This window comes from Sarcophilus harrisii, chromosome 4 (assembly GCF_902635505.1).
Source record: "Sarcophilus harrisii chromosome 4, mSarHar1.11, whole genome shotgun sequence".
Taxonomy (NCBI): domain Eukaryota; kingdom Metazoa; phylum Chordata; class Mammalia; order Dasyuromorphia; family Dasyuridae; genus Sarcophilus; species Sarcophilus harrisii.
Window position 1 is genome coordinate 133,595,871 of NC_045429.1, and position 23,134 is coordinate 133,619,004.

At 35.0% G+C, this 23,134-nt stretch overlaps 1 protein-coding gene across 5 annotated transcripts in view; it reads right to left on the reverse strand.

Annotated features, from left to right (window-relative positions):
• Positions 1–23,134, reverse strand: part of ZDHHC14 (zinc finger DHHC-type palmitoyltransferase 14) — a 321,515-nt gene that overhangs the window by 43,528 nt on the left and 254,853 nt on the right. For all 5 annotated transcript variants that reach the window (XM_031937577.1, XM_031937576.1, XM_031937575.1 and 2 more), the window contains 2 exons: positions 13,733–13,870; positions 10,026–10,074 (listed from right to left, as the gene is read on the reverse strand). In XM_031937577.1, the coding sequence (XP_031793437.1) occupies positions 10,026–10,074; positions 13,733–13,870 (187 nt within the window). The remainder of the gene's footprint in view (positions 1–10,025; positions 10,075–13,732; positions 13,871–23,134) is intronic.

Below are 23,134 nucleotides of genomic sequence, written 5' to 3' on the forward strand. Positions count from 1 at the left end.
TTTCCTTCCAATCCATCTAAAATACCATGACCAGATTAATCTTCTTATTAGACAGCTCTAGATCAGTTCTAAAATTGGTTAGAATAGAAACTTCAAACTGACTGGTGATATTTCCTGTATTCTACCTTCAGATTCCCACCTTCAAGAAATTTACATTTATTCAGGGTAGGGAGAGGGAAACAACATGCCCACATATAATAATACAAAATATGTCCAACAGAAGTGCAAATCACATTGTGTAATGTGTATTGTATGTAAATATATATATAAAATACAATACCTGGTGTGGGTAGATCATTTTGCTTCTTCAAATACATGACTATTCCTAGTATCCAGCACAGTGCCTGGCCCATAATAGTGCCTTAGTATTTGATTGATTGAAGAATACATACTTGCTGATTCCTGATTCTGGGACTGGTTCCCTATCCTCTGATAGACACATTGCCTCTCACTTGCAAACTGGTCTATTTGATCCTTTTGGCAAGTAATGATTTCCCCCCTCAGATATCGCACAGCCACTTTGCTTTACAACTTCTTAATACTTATTTTTGAGTAATATTTTGTACTGCGATTTAACCCTCTACTAGACTACAAGCTCTAAGGAAGGCAGGACTCTGTCACATGCACACTTTTCATCTATTCCAATGCCTATCAGAGGCCTCTGCTAGAATTGGTGTTCAATATGTATATTTGTTAAGTGAATTAAGACAGTGAATTGATACTAAACTTGGTCCTTGGAGGTAGGAAGTTTAGTAATCTAACTATGCATCCTACATTCCAGATTTTTAAACTGTAGGTTATGACCCTATATGGGGGCTTGTAACAGAATGTGGGGGTTGTAAAATTATGATTTATTATCAGTAAATGTTTGATTTGTATACATATTTTATATACATACCTAGGATCACAAAAAATTTCTCAGGTAAAAAGGGGTCATGAATGGAAAAAGTTTAAGAAGTCCTGTTCTATGCAATAGAAGACTTCAAAAAACATTGTTGAATGAATGGAAGTGAAATGGATATTATATTCTAGGGAGGAGATTTCTTATTTTGGAATACTTGACCAATGTGTAAAAGAACAACAGGGTAAGTCCCGTCTTGGGTGGACTATTCTGTTCCTTTCTGTAGGACAATTTGGACAATCCTCCTAACTCCAGATACTGAGACCACTGACCATTCTGGCTTCAGGACTTACAATTTCCCTGTTCTCATATATTATTCAGTGATGACTGGATAAGCTATGAAAAATGAATTAAGGTAGTGAGGATATAAAGGGATTGGTCAAAAGTAGAGGAGAGAAAAAAGAAGATGGTAGGGAAAAACAGGAGGAAAAAACAGTGCAGATGGAAGTTAGGGCAGTGGTAGAATGGAGCAATACAAGTTTAGCTAAAAAGAATAGCCCTGTACTTGAAAGTATTTGTAAGTGATTATAGTAGTTTGATCCTCCATCTTATAGTGTGAAGGAAGGTCATATAATGATAGTATCTCCAATATGGAAGGGATCTTGGAGGCCAACAAGTTTAACCTGTACTAATATAAGCCTTTACAACATTCCTAAGAAAGATTGGTCATATAGCCTTTGATCAAAGACCTCTAGTTCTACAGAGATAGAATTTTTTCCCAAAACACCCCATTTCAGTTTGGGACAGCTCTAAATTTTTCCTTTAGATTGAACCTAAAATTATCTTTCTACAGCTTCCACTGGTTACAACTAATTTTCTCATCACTGACAAGATGGAATAAATTGAATTTCTTTTTCACATGTCAACTCTTCAAGTATTTGATGACAGCTATCATGCTACTTCAAATTTTTTTTTCCAGAACATGAAGCATATTCTTTCATGGTATCATTGTACTCATAGATTGTGACCTTGGAGTTTTTTTTTTGTTGTTGTTGTTGTTTTCCATTTTGGTCACCTTTCAGTTTTTCAATGTCTTTCCTGATGTATTTCACTCCAAAACAAATATTCAGTCATTTGTTCATTCAACAACCACTATAATGCTTATTTTGCACCAAATATAAAATTAAAGTTGTTGCTCCCCAGGACTTTATATTGGACTGGTTGGAAACAAAATAATTAAAGCAAAAGAAAGGAAGAAAGAAAAAGGAAGGAAGGAATGAAGGAAGAAAGGAAGAAAATAGGAATTAAAGGAAGAAAGAAAGGGGGAGAGAAAGAAAAGGAGAGACAAAAAGAGTGAAAAAGAAGGAGGAGGAAGAGAAGGAGGAGAAAAGAAGGAAGGGAGGAGAGAGAAAGCAAGAAAAAAATCTAAAATTTATACAGAATAAACACAAAGTATTTAAAGGAGGACCCTAATACTTGGGATTCCAGTTGTGACGTGACCAGGGCAGAGTATAGTGGAGCCATTTCTGTACATTATTTGTTTCTTTGAGTAACCTAATATCACATGTTTTTTTTTGATTATCATCTCAAAGCATTTACTTATGTTGAACTTGTGGTCAGCTAAAATTCCTAGATCTTTAACAGAGTAAAACTATTATTTAGTTATTCCTCTCTCATCTTGTACTTGCAACACTGAATGTTTGAACCCAAGTATGACTACATTTTTCCTCATAAAATTTAATCTTGCCAGATTTTGCTCAATATTAGAATATTGAAATCTTAAAAAAAAAAAATGAATGGTAATTGATTGGGGTTACAAGCAAAGTGACTTGTTTCCCTTTGCTGTTTCTTCAACTTTTTCCTTTTCCTATCTCTAGGGCACTACTATATGTGAAATATAGTATCATATATAAAATACTATACAAATATTAGTTATTATTATTAATCTTTCTTCCCTCCCCCAAGTTCTTTCCTTCTATCTTCAACTGTCTTTATTCTGGTTCTACCATCCTTCCTCTTATACCTATGGACCCTTAGTTCAGTGGACAAGAGCCTTTTTCTTTAGTCTGTTTCATCAGGTTTTTGTTGTTATCGTTTTTGTTTTTAGCATTTACTGGGAGGTAAATACTTTTAAAATCTCCCTCCCTAGAACAATAATTTTTGACTTTTAATAAAAATATTCTGTAGGGTTGAACTGTTTCACTATGAGGAAACTTTGGCCTTATTCTTATTTTTTTATTATGAAAATAGATATTATATATATATGTATGTAAATATATACATAGGTTTAAATAATATACATATATAGGAATATAGTATAGAGATCACTTAGAGCATATATTTTTTAAATACAGCCATATACTTACATAAAGATGAATACAATATATAGGAGATCATTTAGTATATAATATATTCTAATATATTACTATGTTAATGACCCCTGCATATTATATCCGTATATATTATATTCATATATATTTCAGTAATTAAAATATATTTCTGTAAAATACATTTTATAGTATATGAGGCAGCTAGATTGCTCAGGGAATAGAGTACTGGGATTAAAGTCAGAAAACCTTGGGGTCAAACCTGGCCTCAGATACTAGCTGTGTGATCTTGGGCAAGTTACTTAACCCTGCTTGTCTCAGTTTCTTCACCTGCTAAATGAGTCGGAGAAGGAAATGGCAATCCCCTCTAGTATTTTTTGGGGGCCAAGATTGAAAACCACTGCACAATAACCACCACCTTAAGAATTTGATATTATTCAGCCAGATACTTCCTTTGGACAAATTCTAAATCTAAAAGCAGAGAATGTGTGAACAGCAGCACTAACTACATATCAAACTCACAAATCTTCATGTACTACAGCAGATGAAAGGTCAAGTGACCATTTTTTTTTTTTTTGCCATGTCAGCCTTATTCATCAGAAAGCAACTTGCAGAACACAATGCACAAGAAACAAGCTTAAGAAGTACTTTCTATCCTACGCTGTCTTTCCTAATGCCAATATAAAATTCTTTTTTTTCTTCTCAAAATATAACACAACCAAAGCATATTTCTTCCAGTTCTTATTTCTTCTAGTTGACAGGCTCAATTATGGATCACTGATGAACAGCACTTTTTAATCTACTCCTTTTGTTCTGTGTTGAAGGAACAATTGCTCTCTTGGACAAGTGGTTCAGAGAGGTAGGCTTACCTCATTACTAGAAACTTTCAATTATCTGTACTAGTGGAAGGGAACAATGGCATGTAGACTAGAAAAAAAATCACTTGCTTTGTAGTCTGTTTATGCATTTTTATGTGGATCTTGATGCTTCTGAGAAGGAAACTTGGTGCAATCCAAAGAAGATTTAGAGTTTGAGGATCTGAGTTAGAATATCAAATCCAGCATTTAATACCTATATTATCTTGGACATGTCACTTAATTTTTTTAAGACTCAGCTTCCTCTATTGTAAAATGAGAGGTCAGACAAGATGACCTCTAAAGTTCCAACTCTGAATCTATGATCCTCTGATGTTACTAGAATTAAATTAACAAATGAAATAATGAAGTCACTACATGAAGTTTCTATTTAGGAAGATTTCCCCAAATTCCTCATCTCTTTATCCCACTTATCTCTTCATCTTCCTTCTTATGAGAATGATTAGCATGACTTTCTGGTCTCTAATGGTTAATATCTTCTTGGTTCTGAACTTTTCCAGATAAGTGAAAGGAGCAGAGAAAGAAAAGGATTTTTGTTCAATGAGCCTTTTGTGATGGCTTTGGGTGCTACAGTTGTTGATGAGTTATAGACTAGACGTAGGCAATAAGTAAGTAGAGGTACTCAGAAAAATACTTTCTCAAGGATAATCTACAAAAAACAAATTCTGTAAGATGACCACATATTCATTTTTTAAGTCAACAAAGACTTTATGAGGTTTTAAGTTTTTCCACAATTAGGATTGTGGAATAGCTTTAACCTGTAGCATTTCTTTATCTCTTCTATCTGGAGTCAGTCTGAACTGGAAGAAGAGCAAAGAGGTGAAAAGTAGCTCAAACCTGACCTGAACTCTTGAAGCATCGCTCTGGTTGGATATAGGGAGAGGTAGCTCCCTTCAAATTGATTTGGTATGGACCTAAACCCAGGGCAATCCTGAAGGTTTTAGACCTTCAGTTTTTGTGACCACTAGTGCATTCTGGAGGCAGCTAGGTGGTACAGTGAAAAGTCCTGGACTTGGAATCAAGAAGACTTAATTTCATGAGTTCAAAACTGGCCCCAGACATTTACTAGTTGAGTGACACTGGGTAAATTACATAATCCTTTGCAACAATGGAGGGGCCCAGTTGGCATGAAATCCTATTTCATCCTGTCAAGGGATATTTTGATATGAGTTTGGTGTGACTTATTGGATGCTACTTTTATATTCTTGACAATAGTCAAGGAAGATAGTCACCAAGAAAAGGGAATTGAAACTTTCTATTGATTGAAGGGGTTACCACTTATATGTGTCATGGACATTGAGAAAAGACAGAGCTGAGGCTTTCCAAAATTAAGTCATAGGGGAAATTTTGAGACTTTGCCACTGAATAATTTTTAAGTGAGGAAAAGCAAAATTTTGCTCTTGACCAATCTTGATCAGGACAATTAGGCCTGGAATCAGGAAGACATCTTCCCAATTTCCAAACTGACCCTAGTCACTCATCAGCTGTGTGAACCTGGTCAAGTCACTTAATCCTGTTTGCCTCAGTTTCCTAATCTGTCAAATGAGCTGGAGAAGAAAAAATCACTCTAGTATTTTTTGCCAAGAAAACCCCAAATGGGGTTACAAAGAGTTGGACTCAAATGAAAATGACTGAACAACAAACCTTGATCATTTCCTTTCTAAAATCCTTTTTTCTAACCCTCCTGTAAATGGTTTCCTTAATAGGATTTTTCTAGTTGATATATTATTCCAAGGTGCTGACAAACGTGTATAACATGTTCATGTAGAACTGCTACCAAAATATGTATTTTTTTGGTGAGAAATAGGGTGATATCCATTATATAGAAATCTAATTAGACTCAAGATGATAATGCCAGAAGGCATGATTTATTATTTTTAAAATGCAACTTTAGATTGGTTGTTGCTGTCTCTTGTCAACTATATTCAGAATGAACCACAAATATGTTAAATAGTAACTATTATGGAAAAAACCCAGGATATGAACTGTATGTGCTGCCTAATTAAAAACATATGAATAGCACTTGCTCAATTCACAGCACAAAATTTGCTGGGTCCAATTATGTTCTAAGGTCTTTGATTTAACTACTCGTTGGAAAAGTGGTAGGAAGGCCTAAGTGGAAGTCTCAACTACTCTGTCATAGTAATATTAGTAGTATTTCCTTCCTTCTTTCCCTCTCTTCTTTCCTTTCCTCCCTCTGTCCTTCATTCCTTCCTCTCCTGTTCTTTCTCTTCCTTCCTTCTGTCCTTTCTTTCCTCCCTCCCTTCCTTCCTTTTTTCCTCCTTCCCTCCCTTCCTTCCTTTTCTCCCTTTATTTCTTTTTTTATTTAAAAAAAACCCAAATAACTATAGAATAGGACATTTTTGTCTTGGAAGCTTAAGGAACAATCACAGCTGGAGGCAGGAGATTTTAAAAGGTAATTGTTAACATTATTACTACTAAAAGTTTTAGGATATGTTTCTTCTAAAATGCTTTTATATTCAAGGTAATTAATTCTGCCAGTCTTCTTGTGGGGTAGGGATGATTTGGGAGTTGATGTTACTAATCTTTTTTCTATGTAGAAATTTAAGTCAGGGAAACACTAGATTGCAGATTTGTAGGTGAGGGCAAGGGCTCTTTATATTAAAACTTTTATATCTCCTCTAAGTGCCTGCCCCAGTGCTCAGTACATAATAAGTACTTAATAAATGCTTGTAGAAGTTTATACCCAAATTTGGACAGTAAGTTAGTGGTCAACAAAGTCAGAAGTAACAGGATTCTTCTGCTAGTACTCCAGGCACTTGAAGTTACCACTGCTAATAAGTCTTTCTGGAATAGTTTAAACTATATTCTATGGAAATCACTGGAAGGCCTGAGGCAAAAAAGGAGAAAGACAGCTATAACAAAATATGCTAAGCTTTGTCTTTTTTTGGGGGGGATAAAGGTTGAGGAAGTCTGGAGGCAGGAGGAAGGATGATCTAGGGAGCTCAGCTCCTAGCAGGAGTTAACAATACAAGGCTGCTCAAACCGCCCTGTGTTCTCTGTCAGTACTTATTCAGCAAGGAAGCATTCTTTCCACTCCCAGAAGAAAACAGCTTATTGTTATTAATATTTATAATCCGAAGAACTCAGCAGGCTTCCCACCCTTGTCGTGCAGCTCTTGAGAAGAAACAGGTGCCCAAGACTTAGCAGTTTGAAAGCAGCCACCCTTATGACTACAGAAAATATTCCTATGGTGCAGAAACCAGGCCCACAGTTAAGTTCTGAAACATTTATAAAATTTAATCTAATACATTTTTTCTCCATGTAAACTTGTCCTTTAGACATTTCTTTCCAGGGACAGGGAAACAAATCGGAACAGTATTGTATTATTGATGTTATTTTCTTTTTAGAAGGATGAATACCAAGAACCAAATAGAAAAGGCTGATAAAGTCCTCTTGCCACATGTCTGAAGAAGACCCGATTCTTATAGAATCCTGTGTGTCTCTTTTTGAGGAAGGGAAGAGTTCTGTTACCTTATGATAACTGCTTTATAGGAGTTCACTTTACCAATGCTCCTCCCTTTCTTCTAGCCAATCCTACCTTCTATGGGTCTCCAAAAATCACAAGTAGCAGAGTGATCAAAATAGAACCAAATTTGGTTCATAGATTCATAAGTTTAGACATGAAAGGGATCTTAGAGGCCTTAAGTCCAAACCTTCCCCGTTTTACAGATGATATAACTGAGGCAAAGACATCTTAAGTGATTCACTAAAAGTTACCCATTTAATAAGGTGCTAAAACAGGATTTCAACTCTGATATTCCCAAGTCCAAACCGAACACTCTAATGACTACTTCACTAGTTGCCTCACAAGCTAGTTGTATGAGTCCATTCTTTCACTCATTATCTCTAAAACAAGGAGGTTGGGCTAGATCAAACATTTTTAACGTGGGATCTTCAACCCTCCCTCCAAATTTTTTTGGATAATTATTTCAATATAATTGGGTTCCTTTGAAATTCTTTGTCTTTTATGAATTTAGAAACTTTCTGAGAAGGATTTATAGGCTTTACCATTCTGCTAAAAGAGGGAATTACAAAAAGTTACCAGTCTCTGAGTTAGGTGATCTTTGTAGTTCTGACATTCCTTAAGTAAGAATTTATTTTCCAATTCCTCAATTCCCAAAAAATTGCTATATGTGATTCTCCACCCCCCGACTCAGTTTCTAGTACAGAGCAATATAAAAACAAAATGGAAATTGGCTAGAAAAGAAAAACTATATGCCTTTTAGCCCTATTATCAGAGTCTTTTTAGATTCATACTAATTTCTTGTTTAGGTCCTAAGAACATGGGTCAGACTTTATTTCGTTGCTATATTATTCAGCATTAAATTAGACAGAGGGAATACACTTGTGATTTCATTGATAGAAAGAATTCCCAGATGAGTAAATTCCCTTTACCAATAAAGCAGCACCTTCTCTGGAATTAATAATTTTAGGGAGTTAACTAGAATGTTGAAAAGTTAAAATACTTGCCAGGGTTACACCGTCAATCTGTTAGAGAAAGACCTGGAATGCAAGTCTTCCTGGCTTCAAGAACGCCTTTATCTACTCATTATATGATATTACCTCCCCATAAGCATATTAAGTTATTTTATTTTTTTAAACTGTCCATTATAAGATAATAATCATTCCTTTTTTTTTTTTTTCTGAGACAATTGGGATTAAGTGACTTGCCCAGGGTCACACAGTCAGAAAGTAGTAAGTCTCTTAAGATCAGATTTGAACTCGGGTCCTCCTGATTTCAAGCGCTATCTACTACACCACGTAGCTGCTCAGATAACAATCATTTCTAAGAGAAAGAAATGGAGTTCAAGTCCAAATAAGTTAGTTACATGAAAAAGAAAGAAGAGAGAATTATAGAGCTGGACTGGATCTAGATTCTAAAACTTATCCCTTCCTGATTTGGATTTGCTCTTTCTTTTCAAGAAATTAAAATTACTGTACCTGTAGAATTGTCTTCCTTAGATCATTATTTGCTCAGCACATGAGGGGTCTATTGGGTTTGCTAGAGTCGTTTTCAGAGGGTGAAGATAGTATCCACGTAGGTCCAAATGACATGGAATGCAGTTTATGCAGAACTGTACAAACAATGATCTGGTTCTTCACTTACCCATATAGGCAAAAATTCAAGGTTATCTTTAAATGCCACACTAATAATAAAGATGAGAGGATAAATACTATATTTACATAGTATTAATATAGTTTACAAAACTCGAGAGGTGGGTAGCAGAGAGTGACACATTATACCTATTTTTGCTTTCTTTGTATTCCCAGTGCCCAACATGATACCTGGCACAGAGTCATGACTTGATAAATGCTTATTTCATTGATTAGACTTATCTCCTCCTGTCAGAAGAAGCTCAGAAAGTCTGTGACTTTTCCAGCATCTACAATAAGTAGGGACAGAGCAAGGACTAGTACATAGGTCTTCAGTGACTCTTATTCATCACACACTCACTCACAGTTCACTTTTCTCTCCTGCCCTCAAGAGGAATCAGACCTGTCTGCATTCTGTGTTCAATTGATTTCCAGTTTACCTAAGGATTACGTTGGATCTTCCCACAGTGGGAAGGCAATGACTATGGTGGACAGATACCTTCCCTGATCAAAATGCAAGAAGTAGAACCCTAAACCTTACTTTTTTTTTTTTTTTTGCTCAAACTGCAACCCAAGTGGTTGTTTTTCTTACGTGGCTCATGGCAATATCATTTGTAATTTAGAATGGAAAAGTTAAATATATTATTTCATCAGTCCAAAGATGATTTCAGGGGATACTAGCTGCATTGTCTCTAGCTAAGGAAGGTTTCCTGGACCACAGAGAATCTCAGAGCATTACATCTTTTGGAACTGAAACCAGGGATGGAGTAGAAAGAAATAATGTGAATCAAGGAATCATAATCCCCACACCACATATTATCATCTTCAAAATGAATGTGAGCAGAAATCAAATGGAAAGGATATCTTGCAGGACTGTCCTTGAGAGCATTTAGAAAACCTGTTTGCTGGGAACCTGTGGAAATGAAACCAAGATTTAACATCAAAGCAATGTTTGTTTGTTTTTTCCCCAAATAAAGTGCAGTTCATGCTGTGTGAGCTCACAGCTGCATAAAAATGGTAGGTGTCTAAAAATCAATTAAATAATTCTATTCTGTAAGTGCTACAGCAGGCAGTTTACTTGTAGGAGACTGAGATTCGGCTAAAGCTATTGAACAAGAATATGGCAAGACTCATAATCAGACCTAACATCTGCAAGATATTTTCTGAGCCAGAGCAGATGGATGTCTGCATACTTCCCCATCAATTACAATTCTGATTACGCCTTTGTTTTCTTCTTCATTTTAATATGAAAACAAAACACCATATACTATTTTTTTCCTTCTGTCATGAAAGGCTGTTTTCTCAAAATCTGTTAACTTTTGAACCTGAAAGTCCTGTAAAATGGGCTAAATTATAAAAGATTTTTTCACCCAGCATAAATAAAATCACAAATTCTTGATTTATAATTTAGTTTCTTTAGATTTAATACATTTAAAATGAGTTATCAAAGAAAGAAAATACATTTCTTTAAAGCCCTGAGTAAAATTTCATTTGGTCACAGGACATTGTTTTTATTATTTATGGACTGACATGTTATTTTGCTTTGGAAAAAGATGCTTATAGAGTGGATTTTACTTTTACTTTTGCTGCCAGCAAAACTTTTACAAGTTGCTGCCAGAGGGGCAGAACTACCATCGACATTATTAGCTACTTAGGTTACTTCAGGCTTTTGACTGTTATCTGTATGTTATACTAGATATGGCTTCCCTTGAAATCTAGTTGTGTTAAAGAAACTGGGCTATAAAGAGACACCATTTGAAATGATTGTAGCAATTTTTTGTTAGTTTAGGTAAGAGGACAGCTACCAATTGGTGGCTTGCTTTTCCAGTTCTAAAGTTTATTCTGGAACTACCTGAAAAGTTGCATCCTCTCCAACTAATTCACAATTTGTTCCTCTTCCCTGTATCTATCCTACACCTTTGTGAAGCAGAATAGCATTGAAGGTGGATGGGAGTTGATAGGAAATGATTTGAGGATTGTGTAAGAAACAAACAATGGAAAAGTTGATATTTAAAGTGCCTCAACTCCCATGAGCAGCAGGGATAAATAAAGCTCTATTTCTTTGCTCTTATGCAAACCCCTAATAGTCAAGGACCAAAAGAAGCTTAAATCTTAAGGAAGATAGGACATTAAAATGTTATTTCTTAACCTTACCTTACTGAAAATAAATGAAGTCATTTTTCTAAAACTTTCATCTCTCTATTTAGAAATCCAGAATTGTGGCTTTCAAAAATTATGTCCTTTGTGCATAACCCATTCTTTTAAGAAAACAATATTTTTTTCTTTTCCTTTGACTTTCTAATGCTGTGGGTATAGATAATAGCTTATCAAGCAGATTTTGGTCCTGACCAATGTTTTCTGCATTTGGAGATGAAAATAGTAATCATATGAAGAAATTCTTCCCTCCCTCTAAGGACCACATGGTAAAAAAGATGGAGTTGGTCTAAAGGTTTCTGTTTTTCTTTATTTTTTTGGTATGTGCAAAAGAAGAAAACGTTTTTAATTTGTTTTTTTCTCTAAGAAAATATTATCATGTTTTTTTAAAAAATTGTGCATGAGAAGACTGATGAACAATCAGTGTTGCAAAAAGCAAATAAAGGCTGATGATAAGTGAGGTAAATTTGAAAAAAATGAACTAAGAATCTTCACTTGGAGATCTTTGTATATAATAACCCAAGTGTGCCAACAAAGATTAAGTTGTAACTTCCCACTTGAGAATGCATGTTTTTAATGTGTGTGTGTGTATGTGTGAGAGAGAGACACACACAGAGAGAGTGAGAGAGAGAGAGAGAGAGAGAGAATGTTAGGAGATAGTGGAGAGAAAGGAATACATGCACAGAAAATTAGAGGGAAAAATTTGTATCTCTGTAAATAATCTTTTAAAAATATTGAGTCAACCCATTAAATACCATGAGATAGATATGAAAGCATTTTGGATTGTTTAAAAGTATCATACTGATTTAGCATCAGTGCATTTCGCTAGTGTACTTTTTCCCTTCTTGTGTTGGGTAGTTATTTCTTCTGAAAATACTAAGGGATACTCTTGGTTTTCCCTTCATTACTCTTTGTTGCTCTGTGTGGCACTTACTATTCTTTAACTCTTATAACATGCAAGAAAGGTGGCCCTGGGGAACTATAGTTTGCATTATTTGAAGGAGCTGAATAATTTAGAGAAGGCTTCCAAATTGGATCTTAAGTTTCTTCAAAAATACCCATCAAGTGTAAGTGACTACATGATGATTTTCATGTACTTAGTTTGGTCCAAACCAGTCTGTTCCCCATTCAGAGGAAAGGATCTTAGTTCCAGAATATTGGCATTATTATTTGAAATGCATTTTAAAATTTGGAGCATTCCATTTACTGTAATATTTAAATATTAATAATATCTAAGAAATAGCTTTTTTTTTTCTGATCCTTTCCATTCCCCTATTACTCTCCCCCAATGAAAAAAAGGGCAGGAGAAAAACTTAGATGCCTAACTTTGGCATTAACAACCCCATTTGAGGTTTTAAAGCTGCTACGATGAAAGAAGAGGAAACCTATTTTCAGATACCTCCGGAAGCATGCCAGTAAGATGCTCTATACCTTCTAATGGGTGGTTACACTTCAGGAATGTGGATAAGAAATAATGTTAGTCTTTTAATGTTGCTAATGGAACCCTAATGGAGCTTTAAAGGCTTAAATTTATAGCCTAAAGCCAATTAACTCCCTTCTCATCACTACCTGACAAGGGGAAGAGTAAGAAGATGGGACAAAAGAAATTCTTAGTGATCTTCAGAATGAGAACTCAGGGTTAGCAGGGAGAGAATAGATATCTTCATCTCAGCAAAATCAGCTTAAAATTATTTGAATCAACATTCTTAGGTAAGTTCTTCTTAAGAGTGTTTTTTTCCTCACAGTTATTTTATTCACTAGACAATAAATTGTTCAAATACCTCTTGAAATCTAAACATTTTTATGACAAACTATTGCATATGGCAGTGAAGTCATATTTATTTAAACAAACTAAATTTGAAAGGAAAAGAGATATAAAAAGAAAGAGAAAGAAGTTAAAATTACCCAAGAATTCCAGTCCAGTCATATACAATATACTCTTGTTTTAGGGAACCCCCAGAAAAAAATCTAGCTCAATTAAACTATCAATATTTGAAGCCTTAGGGGTCAAGTGTGAGGTTTTAACTTAAATGAACTACCCACAAGAAGAGAAGATGAGGCAACATAATATCTTTGAGGTTTGAAAGATGAAAATTATGTCAGTGGTACCAAGAAAACAACCTCTGTAAAGGAAAGACTGAACTGGTCATTAACTGGATACTATTTTTGGTAGGACTGGGGAGGGCAATAGGGAAGAGGGAGGGAAGGAAAGAAAAAAAAAAAGGAAAGGTGAGAAAAGAAAAAAAAACAGGAGGGAGGTGGGGAAGATGAGAACTGAAAAAGGAGAAGGGAAGGAAGGGAAAAAAAGAAAAAGAGAATCCTGGATGATCAAAATAGTAAATTAAAGTCAAATAAATCAGAAAACCAAAGTCAAGCAAATGACTACATACATAATCTGATTTTGCCAGCATACTTACGAAGAATGACGTGGGTGATAACGAATGCAAATATAAAGACTGTCAGAAAAGACAGAGATAAAATAAACATATAAAAAAATCTGTAGTTTCTTTTCCCCACACAGTTGCCTACCCAGGGACAGTGATGATCAAACCGTTCTGAAATGAAAGGCAGAAAAAAAAAATATGGAAATCAATTAATAAAATGTCTCTTTACTTGAGGAAAAAAAATACACTAAACCTTTAAATAATATACCAAAATGATGACTTCATAGGTATTCATAAACCAACCTTTTAGAGAAGTATTTAGCTGCATGAAATTTCAAGAGCAACATTACCCTTTCATCTAAATTTAAATGCATGATTGAGATGCTTTTAAAAGAAGATATTCCTTTTTATCAGACTGCCACTTTAGAAATGTTAATAGGATTTCTTATCATACTTGTGGTTGAAAACATAAGGCTTCTTTGTTTTTACATATTAACTCTGACTTAAGGATCATCTTTCTATTGACAATACTTAAATGGATATAGGATCATATCAATGTGGGTATTCCTTAACAAGGTGTAGATTATTATTCACTATGTTATTATTGTTCTATAGATGGGGCAACTGTAGTCTATATGGGAATTCCTCAGTTTCATGGTGGATAGGCATTAAGACTAGGGAATTCTGGGACAGAGAGTATAATTGGGATGCCTGGGGGTAAAAAAAAAAAAAAAAAGGTATTCAATCTATGCTTTTTCTTTACTTTCTTATCCCATTATTTTTTCCCCACTCCAGTTTTGTAGTTCCTTCCTTCTTGATCAATGGTAAATGGCTTTTTTCAAAATATATGTATCTAGAATCCCAATCTGTTCCATATCCCTAATAGTCTTGGGTTTTTAAAAGTAAGTGTAAGCTTTCTTGTCAGTATGAGAATTTGAAGTGAAATCTTTGATGCATTTATGATTTATTTTTTCCTCTCCAAGTAATGACAAAGTGTTTTTCTTTCCTCTACTATTCAGCTGATCTATTCAAAGTGATATTGCAACACACCCACTCACATTTCGGAAGCTTGCACTGTGGGTGGGGAGGAAAAACGTTAGATATATGACATCTCTTTTTTATGTTTTTTTTCCCCAAGTTCAGAAGTCCCCATTCTATCTTCATATAAATAAATATGTACGTATATATGTATATATACATACAAATACACACACTCATATACATATATATATGTCTATGTGAGACGTCACTATATAGAAATAGTTAATGTTATGAGCCACAGGGAAACCAGTCTCATTACTTTATAATCATATCCTAGAAAGGTCATATATGTTATCTATATCTATACATGCAACATTAAATGAAATGCCTGTGGCAATGTTTGAATCATAATAATAACTATAATGATTAGAACATTGCCAGGAAAATTAAGTATAAACCAAGTAACTCTTACCTATGATTCCCAAATTCCTCCAACTTGGGTTCTAACCTTTTGATTCCGTGATCACTGCTATTAAAAACCCCCCACTGCCTTGGTGTAAGCCCCATTTCCCTGATACTTTTCCATTTGCCTCTCTATTGACATTTACTTAGCTCAACCTTATACTTCCCCAGCCCTCATCTTCCTCTTTTTCTTTCATTGTGGCCTTTGGAACCACCAATTTATTGTAGCCAAATTCTTTTTTATTATACACTTTCCCCTCTTATACTATTTCTTCCTCATGGAATTAACTGATATCTGACTTTCCTTTGAGATTGCTATGCTCTTTGCTACTATCTCAAATGATGGTGACTCCTTTCAAGCCTTTTAGGAATAAGAGTTTATTTCCCCACCCCAGCTAATATACATAGCTTCAATAATAGAAGAATGGGGAAGGTAATTGGGGTCAACAGAAAAAAAAATTCAAATATTGTCATACAGCAGTTAGGTAGCATAAATTTATAGTAGCTCCAATTGGTGTGGTTTCTTCAGCAACATTCAAGAATAGAAACAATGAAAACATCTGAAATTTAGCCAGAAAGAAGAGTTAAGACAGAAAAGCCATTATGTCAAGGGGTGAAGGATTCCTTTGACTTGGAGTCCCTTGAAGTAGGAGAAAGAAGTTGAAAAATTAGCCAGAACAAATGAATGGGTGGCTCCAGACTGAAGCTGAAATACAGATTCACCATTATACCTTCTCTCTGTTCTAGTGTTTGCTGTGTCTAGGTTCTAGGAGGCCATAAGTCATGATCTTAAATAAACAACAAAATCTGGAAATGACTCACACTTACCAAAATGAAAACTTAAGAGAAGAAAACCTATGAGCCCCAACACAAAGGGCACCACCACTAGCCATGCCTTGTACTCCATACAACCTCTTCTACTTTATCACCAGGCTGTTTTAAATATTAAATTTAATTATTTTTTTCCCAATGAATAGGCATTACTTTTTTTTCTCTCTCTCCTACTCTCCTCCATCAGTTGGACAAAAGAAGAATAAAAAAGAATAAACCTTCATAATAAATATCCACAATCAAGTAAACACCCTCATTGTATTGTCTCCAAAGGACTTTCATTCTGCATTTTGAGTCCATCATCCCTCTCTCAAGATACAGAAAGCATGCTTTATCTTCAGTTGTCTGGAATTTTGGTTTCACCAGACATTTTGTGTGTTCAAAAGTCAGACTCTGATAACTTCCCCAAGAAGTTTTAGATCATATTGTAAGAGTTAATTAAATCTATGTCCAGCTCTAAGCAAATGCTCCCTATAATCCTGGTTGAACAGGAACTTCCTACCAAAGGCTATTTTGCCTATGTATCCCAACACTTCCCTATTGTCCCTACAATATTTAGAAATTGCCACAACTGATAGGGAGAAGAAACTATATTTCTTGCTTCCTCTTCCCAATTCCACATTTTAGCTTGGTTCTCATTCAAAAATGTCACCTCATTTGATGTTCATGACATCCTATTATACCAACTTCTCTTGATCCTTATTGCTGCAAGACATTCCCTTCCAGAGTGCTCCCCCACCTTATCTCAATGACTTAGATACCTGGATGATTGATTTCCTTTCCATCCATTGTTGATGACTCCAAAGATCACATTGATGACTCCTTTAACAATTCATTAACCTTCTCAACTCTAAGGAATCCATTCACTAGCTTCAGTCACTCACACTTTAGACATTCCCATCACTCAAACCTGCTCTAGTCCCTCAATCTTAAACTTGGAAATTCCCATCTGAGGGCAATCTCTTAATTGTTTCCACACCCTGACGGCTGCACCTGCTCTTCAATTTATTACAATCTTTGATTGAGATTACCATCTTTGAGCCTCTGATTTACCTCTGTCCTTCCAGTCCTTCCCACTTCCTCTGGCTCCTTTCCTCTCCATTCACAATATTAACTCTATGGTGAACTATTTCAATAAGCCTCTTTTCTCTGCTCTTGAATCCCTGATCTCTTGACATAATGACATTTCTGTCTCATCAGCTCTTCTTTCTGGCTAATTTTCAGATGTTTTCATTGTTTCTGTTCTTGAATGTTGCTGACCCAAGTTATCTTCCCCATCCTTCTATTATAACTTTTCTTCCCAAACCCCAGACTCATTTCCCACCTAAGTTTCTCTTCTATCTTCTTCATGCCTTATTTGATCAACATCTTTTATTCTAGCCTTCATTTTGTTCCTTTTTATTTGCTTCATCTGTTCTAACATCAGGCTTCATAATAAATAACAGCTAGTAATGATAGCTAGCATTTGAATAGGGCTTTGAAGTATGCAAAGTGCTTTACAAATATTATCTTATTTGATCCTTACAATAACCTTAGGAGGTATGCTATTATTATTCCTAGATAATAGATGAAGAAACGGAAACAGACAGGAGTTAATGGTTTGCCCAGTATCACATAGTTAATAAACATCTGAAGCCAAATTTGAACTTGGATCTTTTTGATTCTAAGACCAGTGCTCTATCCACTACACTATACCACTTAGTTGTTACCCAACTAAACAAATAAATACCCAATTACCCCTGCAAGTTATTATTGTATCTTAAGAGTTCTTAAGCATGTCTGTGAAGAAGACTGTCAAGGTTGAATGATGAATTCTAATAACCCACAGTTCTTAGGAATCTTTCATGAAAGAACCACATCCACTTTCTCAGTCTCCAACTTTTCTGTTAACTGACAAGAGTCTAAGAAATTCTATTTTCCATATTATAAAATTTATTATTTTTCTCACGCACATAGAAGTTGTGTTTGTGAAGATGGGTCTAGACTGAACAGATTAGTTCAGGTATGTGCAAACTTGTGAGTAAATTAAAATGTCATCACCATACTATGATCCAATGGAATCTGGAAAACAATGGTAAAAAAAAAATGCTGGGATGCATTTGTGTGTATTACAAAGTGAACAAAAAGGGCATGACTGAAATGGTCTGAGACACTCTTTCCTTTGTTACGGCTGCTTAGATTCAGAAGATATATTATGTAGACATCCAGCTCTGTATAAAATGTAACCTGTACCATTGTATAAAATTGTACTATTGTATATTATATAAAATGGTGACGCAAGAGATCAGCGATGCGGAAAAATGATATAGTTCTCTGATTATGAGTGTATTAACAGTGTGATAGCAATTATAATTAAAGAATAACAATAACAACAACATATAAATGAAGGTTACCATTATTAGCTCTTAAATACATTATGTCATTTGAACTTTGGAGCACTTTAAATTTGTGCTATTATTCCCATTTATTCTAAGTCCGATGCTTTATCCACTACGCTATACCACCTAGTTGCCAAACAAGCAAATAAACACCCTATTATCCCTGCAAGTGATTATTGTATCTTAGGAGCTCTTAAGCATGTTTGTTAGGGAGACTGTCCAAATGAATGATGAATTACAATAATAATAATAATAATAATTTATCAATGAATTGAGACTCAGAGTGATTGTGATTTGATTAGTCACACAGCTAGTAACTATCTGAGTTAAGATTTAAAGTCAAGCTTCTTGACTTGGAGATCTAAAACCCTATTCAGTGTCACCTAGTTCCTTCATGTAATTATGGACAGATAGTTTTTCAAAACATCACCAGTGCCCTATCAAGAATGAGAGGCAGCTGGATCTCGTTTTCATAGAGCTTGGGCCTCAGAATGAATGAGGATGGGAACCTTGGGACTAAATCAGTGACACAATTGCCAGTGCATTGGAGAAGCTGGGGATCAGTTTTAATAAAACTAAAAACATATTGGTACTCATCATATTTTGCAAGGGCAGCTGAGCCAATGGCTGATGGGTCAATGTGGCCACCAGTTGTGAAGGTTTTGAGAAAGGTGGTCGGTTTCAAAGACCAAGTAGGAATCAGGATGAGCTGGTGACACTAAAAGTGAGGATTTTTGTGGTTTTTTAAATTGGGAATCTATAAAAGATTGATTTCATTGCTGTCAGTCATTTCTGCTACTACCAATATGACTAGGCTATATAGAAAAATTTTCTTTGTGAAATCAGTTTATAGGATATGAAGCTCTTAAAGGCCTTGAAATATACTAGGCCTGGACCCAGAGGATGTAGTAGTGAAATAGTTTCAGAAACTAGCAATAAAAAGAGTTGGCTGTTTAGCCATACTTCCTTTAAAAACCAAAGGTCCTTGGACATACAAGGAACTATATAATATGGCAATATTAGAGAGAGAATAATGTAAAGAAGAGAAAAGTGGATCTGGAAGTTGACCATATAGACTTTAATCTTGGTTATATAATTACAAATTGTGGTGAATTACTTTATCTCAATGAGACTCATTTTCTGAACTTTTGAAGTTCAAAGACTTGCCTGGGCTAGAGGTAGAGGGATTTACTGACCAACATAAGAGCTTTGACTTGTTTTGTTTTTGATCTGGGCTAGGTGACCCTGTCCTTAGGGTAGCTCATTCATTAGGGTAACTCATTCATTCTATTGACATAGTGCACTGTAGGTTAGAACTACTGAGCTCAAGAGAACTGCCAGCTTTAGTTCCTTTGATAGATCAGATTATATAGGGGGTGCTACAACATAACTTCAGTTTCTTAATTTCAAAAATTGGTGGTAGGGGATTGTTGAACTAGATAATCTGTATGTTTCTACCTTTAATTGTGATCTTATGACATATAATCTATAGAGAGATGGCAGGAATATTCCTTGGAGATCAGATATGTTCAGAACTGGTTCCCCAGATTTAACATGTGAAGGTGGAATGCTAACCTGTTTCTGTCGGGCTGAGTTGGTATTATAAACCTGGCAATAACAACACTTGTCCCTCATCATTCTCACCATGCATTCACATATAGGAGGATGTCAAAGAGCCCTCTCACATCATCTCATTTTCCCGACTCTTAATTTCCTGGATCAAAGTCTTGAAATAACCTAGAAATGGGCTGTTTTTCAGTCATGGTGTCAGTTCACTTGACCTTTGATAGTTTCCAATATAGACCAATATCTTGGTGAATTGGTAGGGATATACTAGAAATGTTCAGATTGGGCCAAGACAAGGTGACTTGTACATATGTTCTGTAATGTTTTTATTTTATTTTTTTTGAGAGCATGGGAGAGAAAAAAGGGAAAGGCCAAGGACATAAATGATTCCCATCAAAGTTTTACTTCATTACAGTCCCGACCCAACAGAAGCTGCCTACACAAATCAAGTTACTCTAGATCTACAGAATAGTCATTCAATAAACTACAAGTGTCTACTCTGTGTTAGGTGCTATTCTAGGAGTTGGGATACAAAGAAAGAAAAAAAGATAATTCCTGCCCTCATGAAGCTTCCTAGTCTAATGGGACCAATATCTAATGACAACATGCAAACCACTATGTACAAATAACACATCGACAGGATAAAGTGGAGATAATCAAAAGAAGGAGGATCCTAGCATTAAAGGGGATTAGGAAAGGCTTCTTTTAGAAGGTGGGATTTAAGACTTGAAGGAAATCAGGGAAAACAGAAGGTAGAGAAGAAGGGGATCAAATAAAACTTTACATTTTTCCTAGAAAAAGAAGAGATGATCTTTGACTATCATGATCATCAGAACAAGATGACTACTGACACCTTCATGAAGATCCTTGGTAGATATAGTTTGGGCGTATAAGAAGTTGTCCAGGTGAAATTACTTCTCAATAAAGTATCTGAAAGATACAATCTGAGACTGGAAGCTATGTTTGTATCAAGGGAAATGGGAAGAAATGAAATCTATAACAGGGAAGAATAGGAATGACATTTGCAAATTGGGTTAAGGTACATGGGTAATTCATCCATTGCGGACAAGTCAGAAGTAACTTTGGTTGGAACATATCATTGATGCAATCTGAAAAAGACAGTTTGAGCTATTCATCTGATTGATCATGAGTTCTGCATTTTGGGGTTTGGTTGCTCACTTCTTTTGCAGAGATATGGATATGTACTATTGCATTGTTTTATCTAATTTTTTAAAAATTAATTTAATTTTTTAGGTTATACATGTACATTTAATTTTTACATATTTGCATGTGAGTCATGTTGAAAAGAAAAATCAGAAAAGGGGAAATGCATGAGAAAAAAAGGTGAAAATAGTATTCTCTGATCTACATTCAGTCTCTATAGTTGTCTCTCTGATTGCTTATGACATTCAAATTTTATTGGAATTGCCTTGAATCACTGGATTGCTGAGAAGAACCAAATCTATCATAATTGAACATCACACAATTTTGCTATTTCTGTGTATAATATTTGCCTGGTGAAGTTCAGCTTACTTCACTCAGCATCAGTTTGTGTAAATCTTTCCAGGATTTTCTAAAATGAGCCTGCTCATCATTTCTTATAGAACAATAATATTCCATTACTTTCATATACCACAATTTATATACCCCAATTGACGGGCATCCACTCAGTTTCCAATTCTTTGCACTATAAAAAGAGCTGCTACAAACAGCTTTCTCCTTTTTTGTGATTTCTTTGGGATACAGACCCAGTAATGGCACTGTTGGATGAAAGAGTAAACATAGTTTTAAAGCCCCTTGGGCATAGTTCAGAACTGTTCTCTAGAATGGTTGGGTCAATTCACAGCTCTTCCATACACTGTTTTATCTAAGCAGAGACTCCAACTATGAATAGTGATACCCAAATATACAATAACAACAACAATAATAGCAAAAATTTACATAATACTTTAAGGTTGCCAAGGTACTTTACGAATATCTCATTTGGTCTTTACAACCCTAGGAGACAGATGCTACAGTTGAGAAAACCAAAGCAGAGGATAATTGACATGTCCAGCCTGAGGAAGGATTTGAACTTTGATCTTCCTGATTCTAAGTCAAATGCTCTAACCAATGTACTCCTTAGTCTCTGGGGGGTGATACTCAAGTATCATTTTAAATGAATCAAAAGTGAAAAAGACCTGCCACTGAGGAAGAAAAATTAGCTTAGGAGGTCTTATTGTTATTAATAAAATCCCTTCATCTGATTCACTATTCTTTAAGAATAATTTCTATGGGGGAAGAAGAAAGACTTTTTTTATATTCAAAAGTGATGCTAATTGTTAAATTAGAAACCTACAATGCTGTGATTTCCTAATGGGGAAAAGCTATACTTGCATAGGTTTGAGACAGCCATGATGGAGCATGGGATACTTTAAAATAATGGGACATAAGAATTTTGCTTTTTCAACAGTAGAGGGAATGGAGAGAAAAAAATCCATTTTTGTTAACTGAAAACATTTTAAATTTAATTATAAAAAACAACAAAACTAGCATTGCCTTTGCAATTGGGAACAAACGTTTTACTCTCTAGAAGACAAGATAAAAGGATTGCATTTTTAAGATTTTTTCTTCATTAGATACTTTTTCTTGACTGACAACCATCTGACTGCACAAAGTGAAATTGTTCTGTAATTTTTCACTCTTTATGACCTCATTTGGGGTCCATTTTACAAACAAGGAAACTAAGGCAAACAGAGTTAAGTAACTAGCTAGTAAGTGTCTGAGAGGGGATTTGAACTTGAGCCTTCCTAATTGCAGCTCTGGTGCTCTACCCACCCTCCCAACTATCTGTGAGAAGCAAAATATCTAGTAGCCTTATGCTCTGTGAACCCATTTAGATTTGGATCAACACCACACCATATATGAAGATAAGTTCCAAAGGAATACTTCACTCACATATAAAAGATTACATCATTAGCAAATTAGAAAAGCAAGGAACAAATATTTATTGAAATATCTAAACATATTAAAGGTCATTAAGAAACTGACATTGCCCAGAATAAATAAATTGCATTATGTGTCACTTAATTGTGAAAAACTTCTGAAAACCATAAAGAGATGAAAATTCATGCTATGTAAATAAATGTTAAGAGATAGTAACAGAAAGAATGAGGTTTATATTTAATTCATATGTCTGTAAATTCTCAGAAAAAAAAGAAAACTTTTTTTTGCTTGG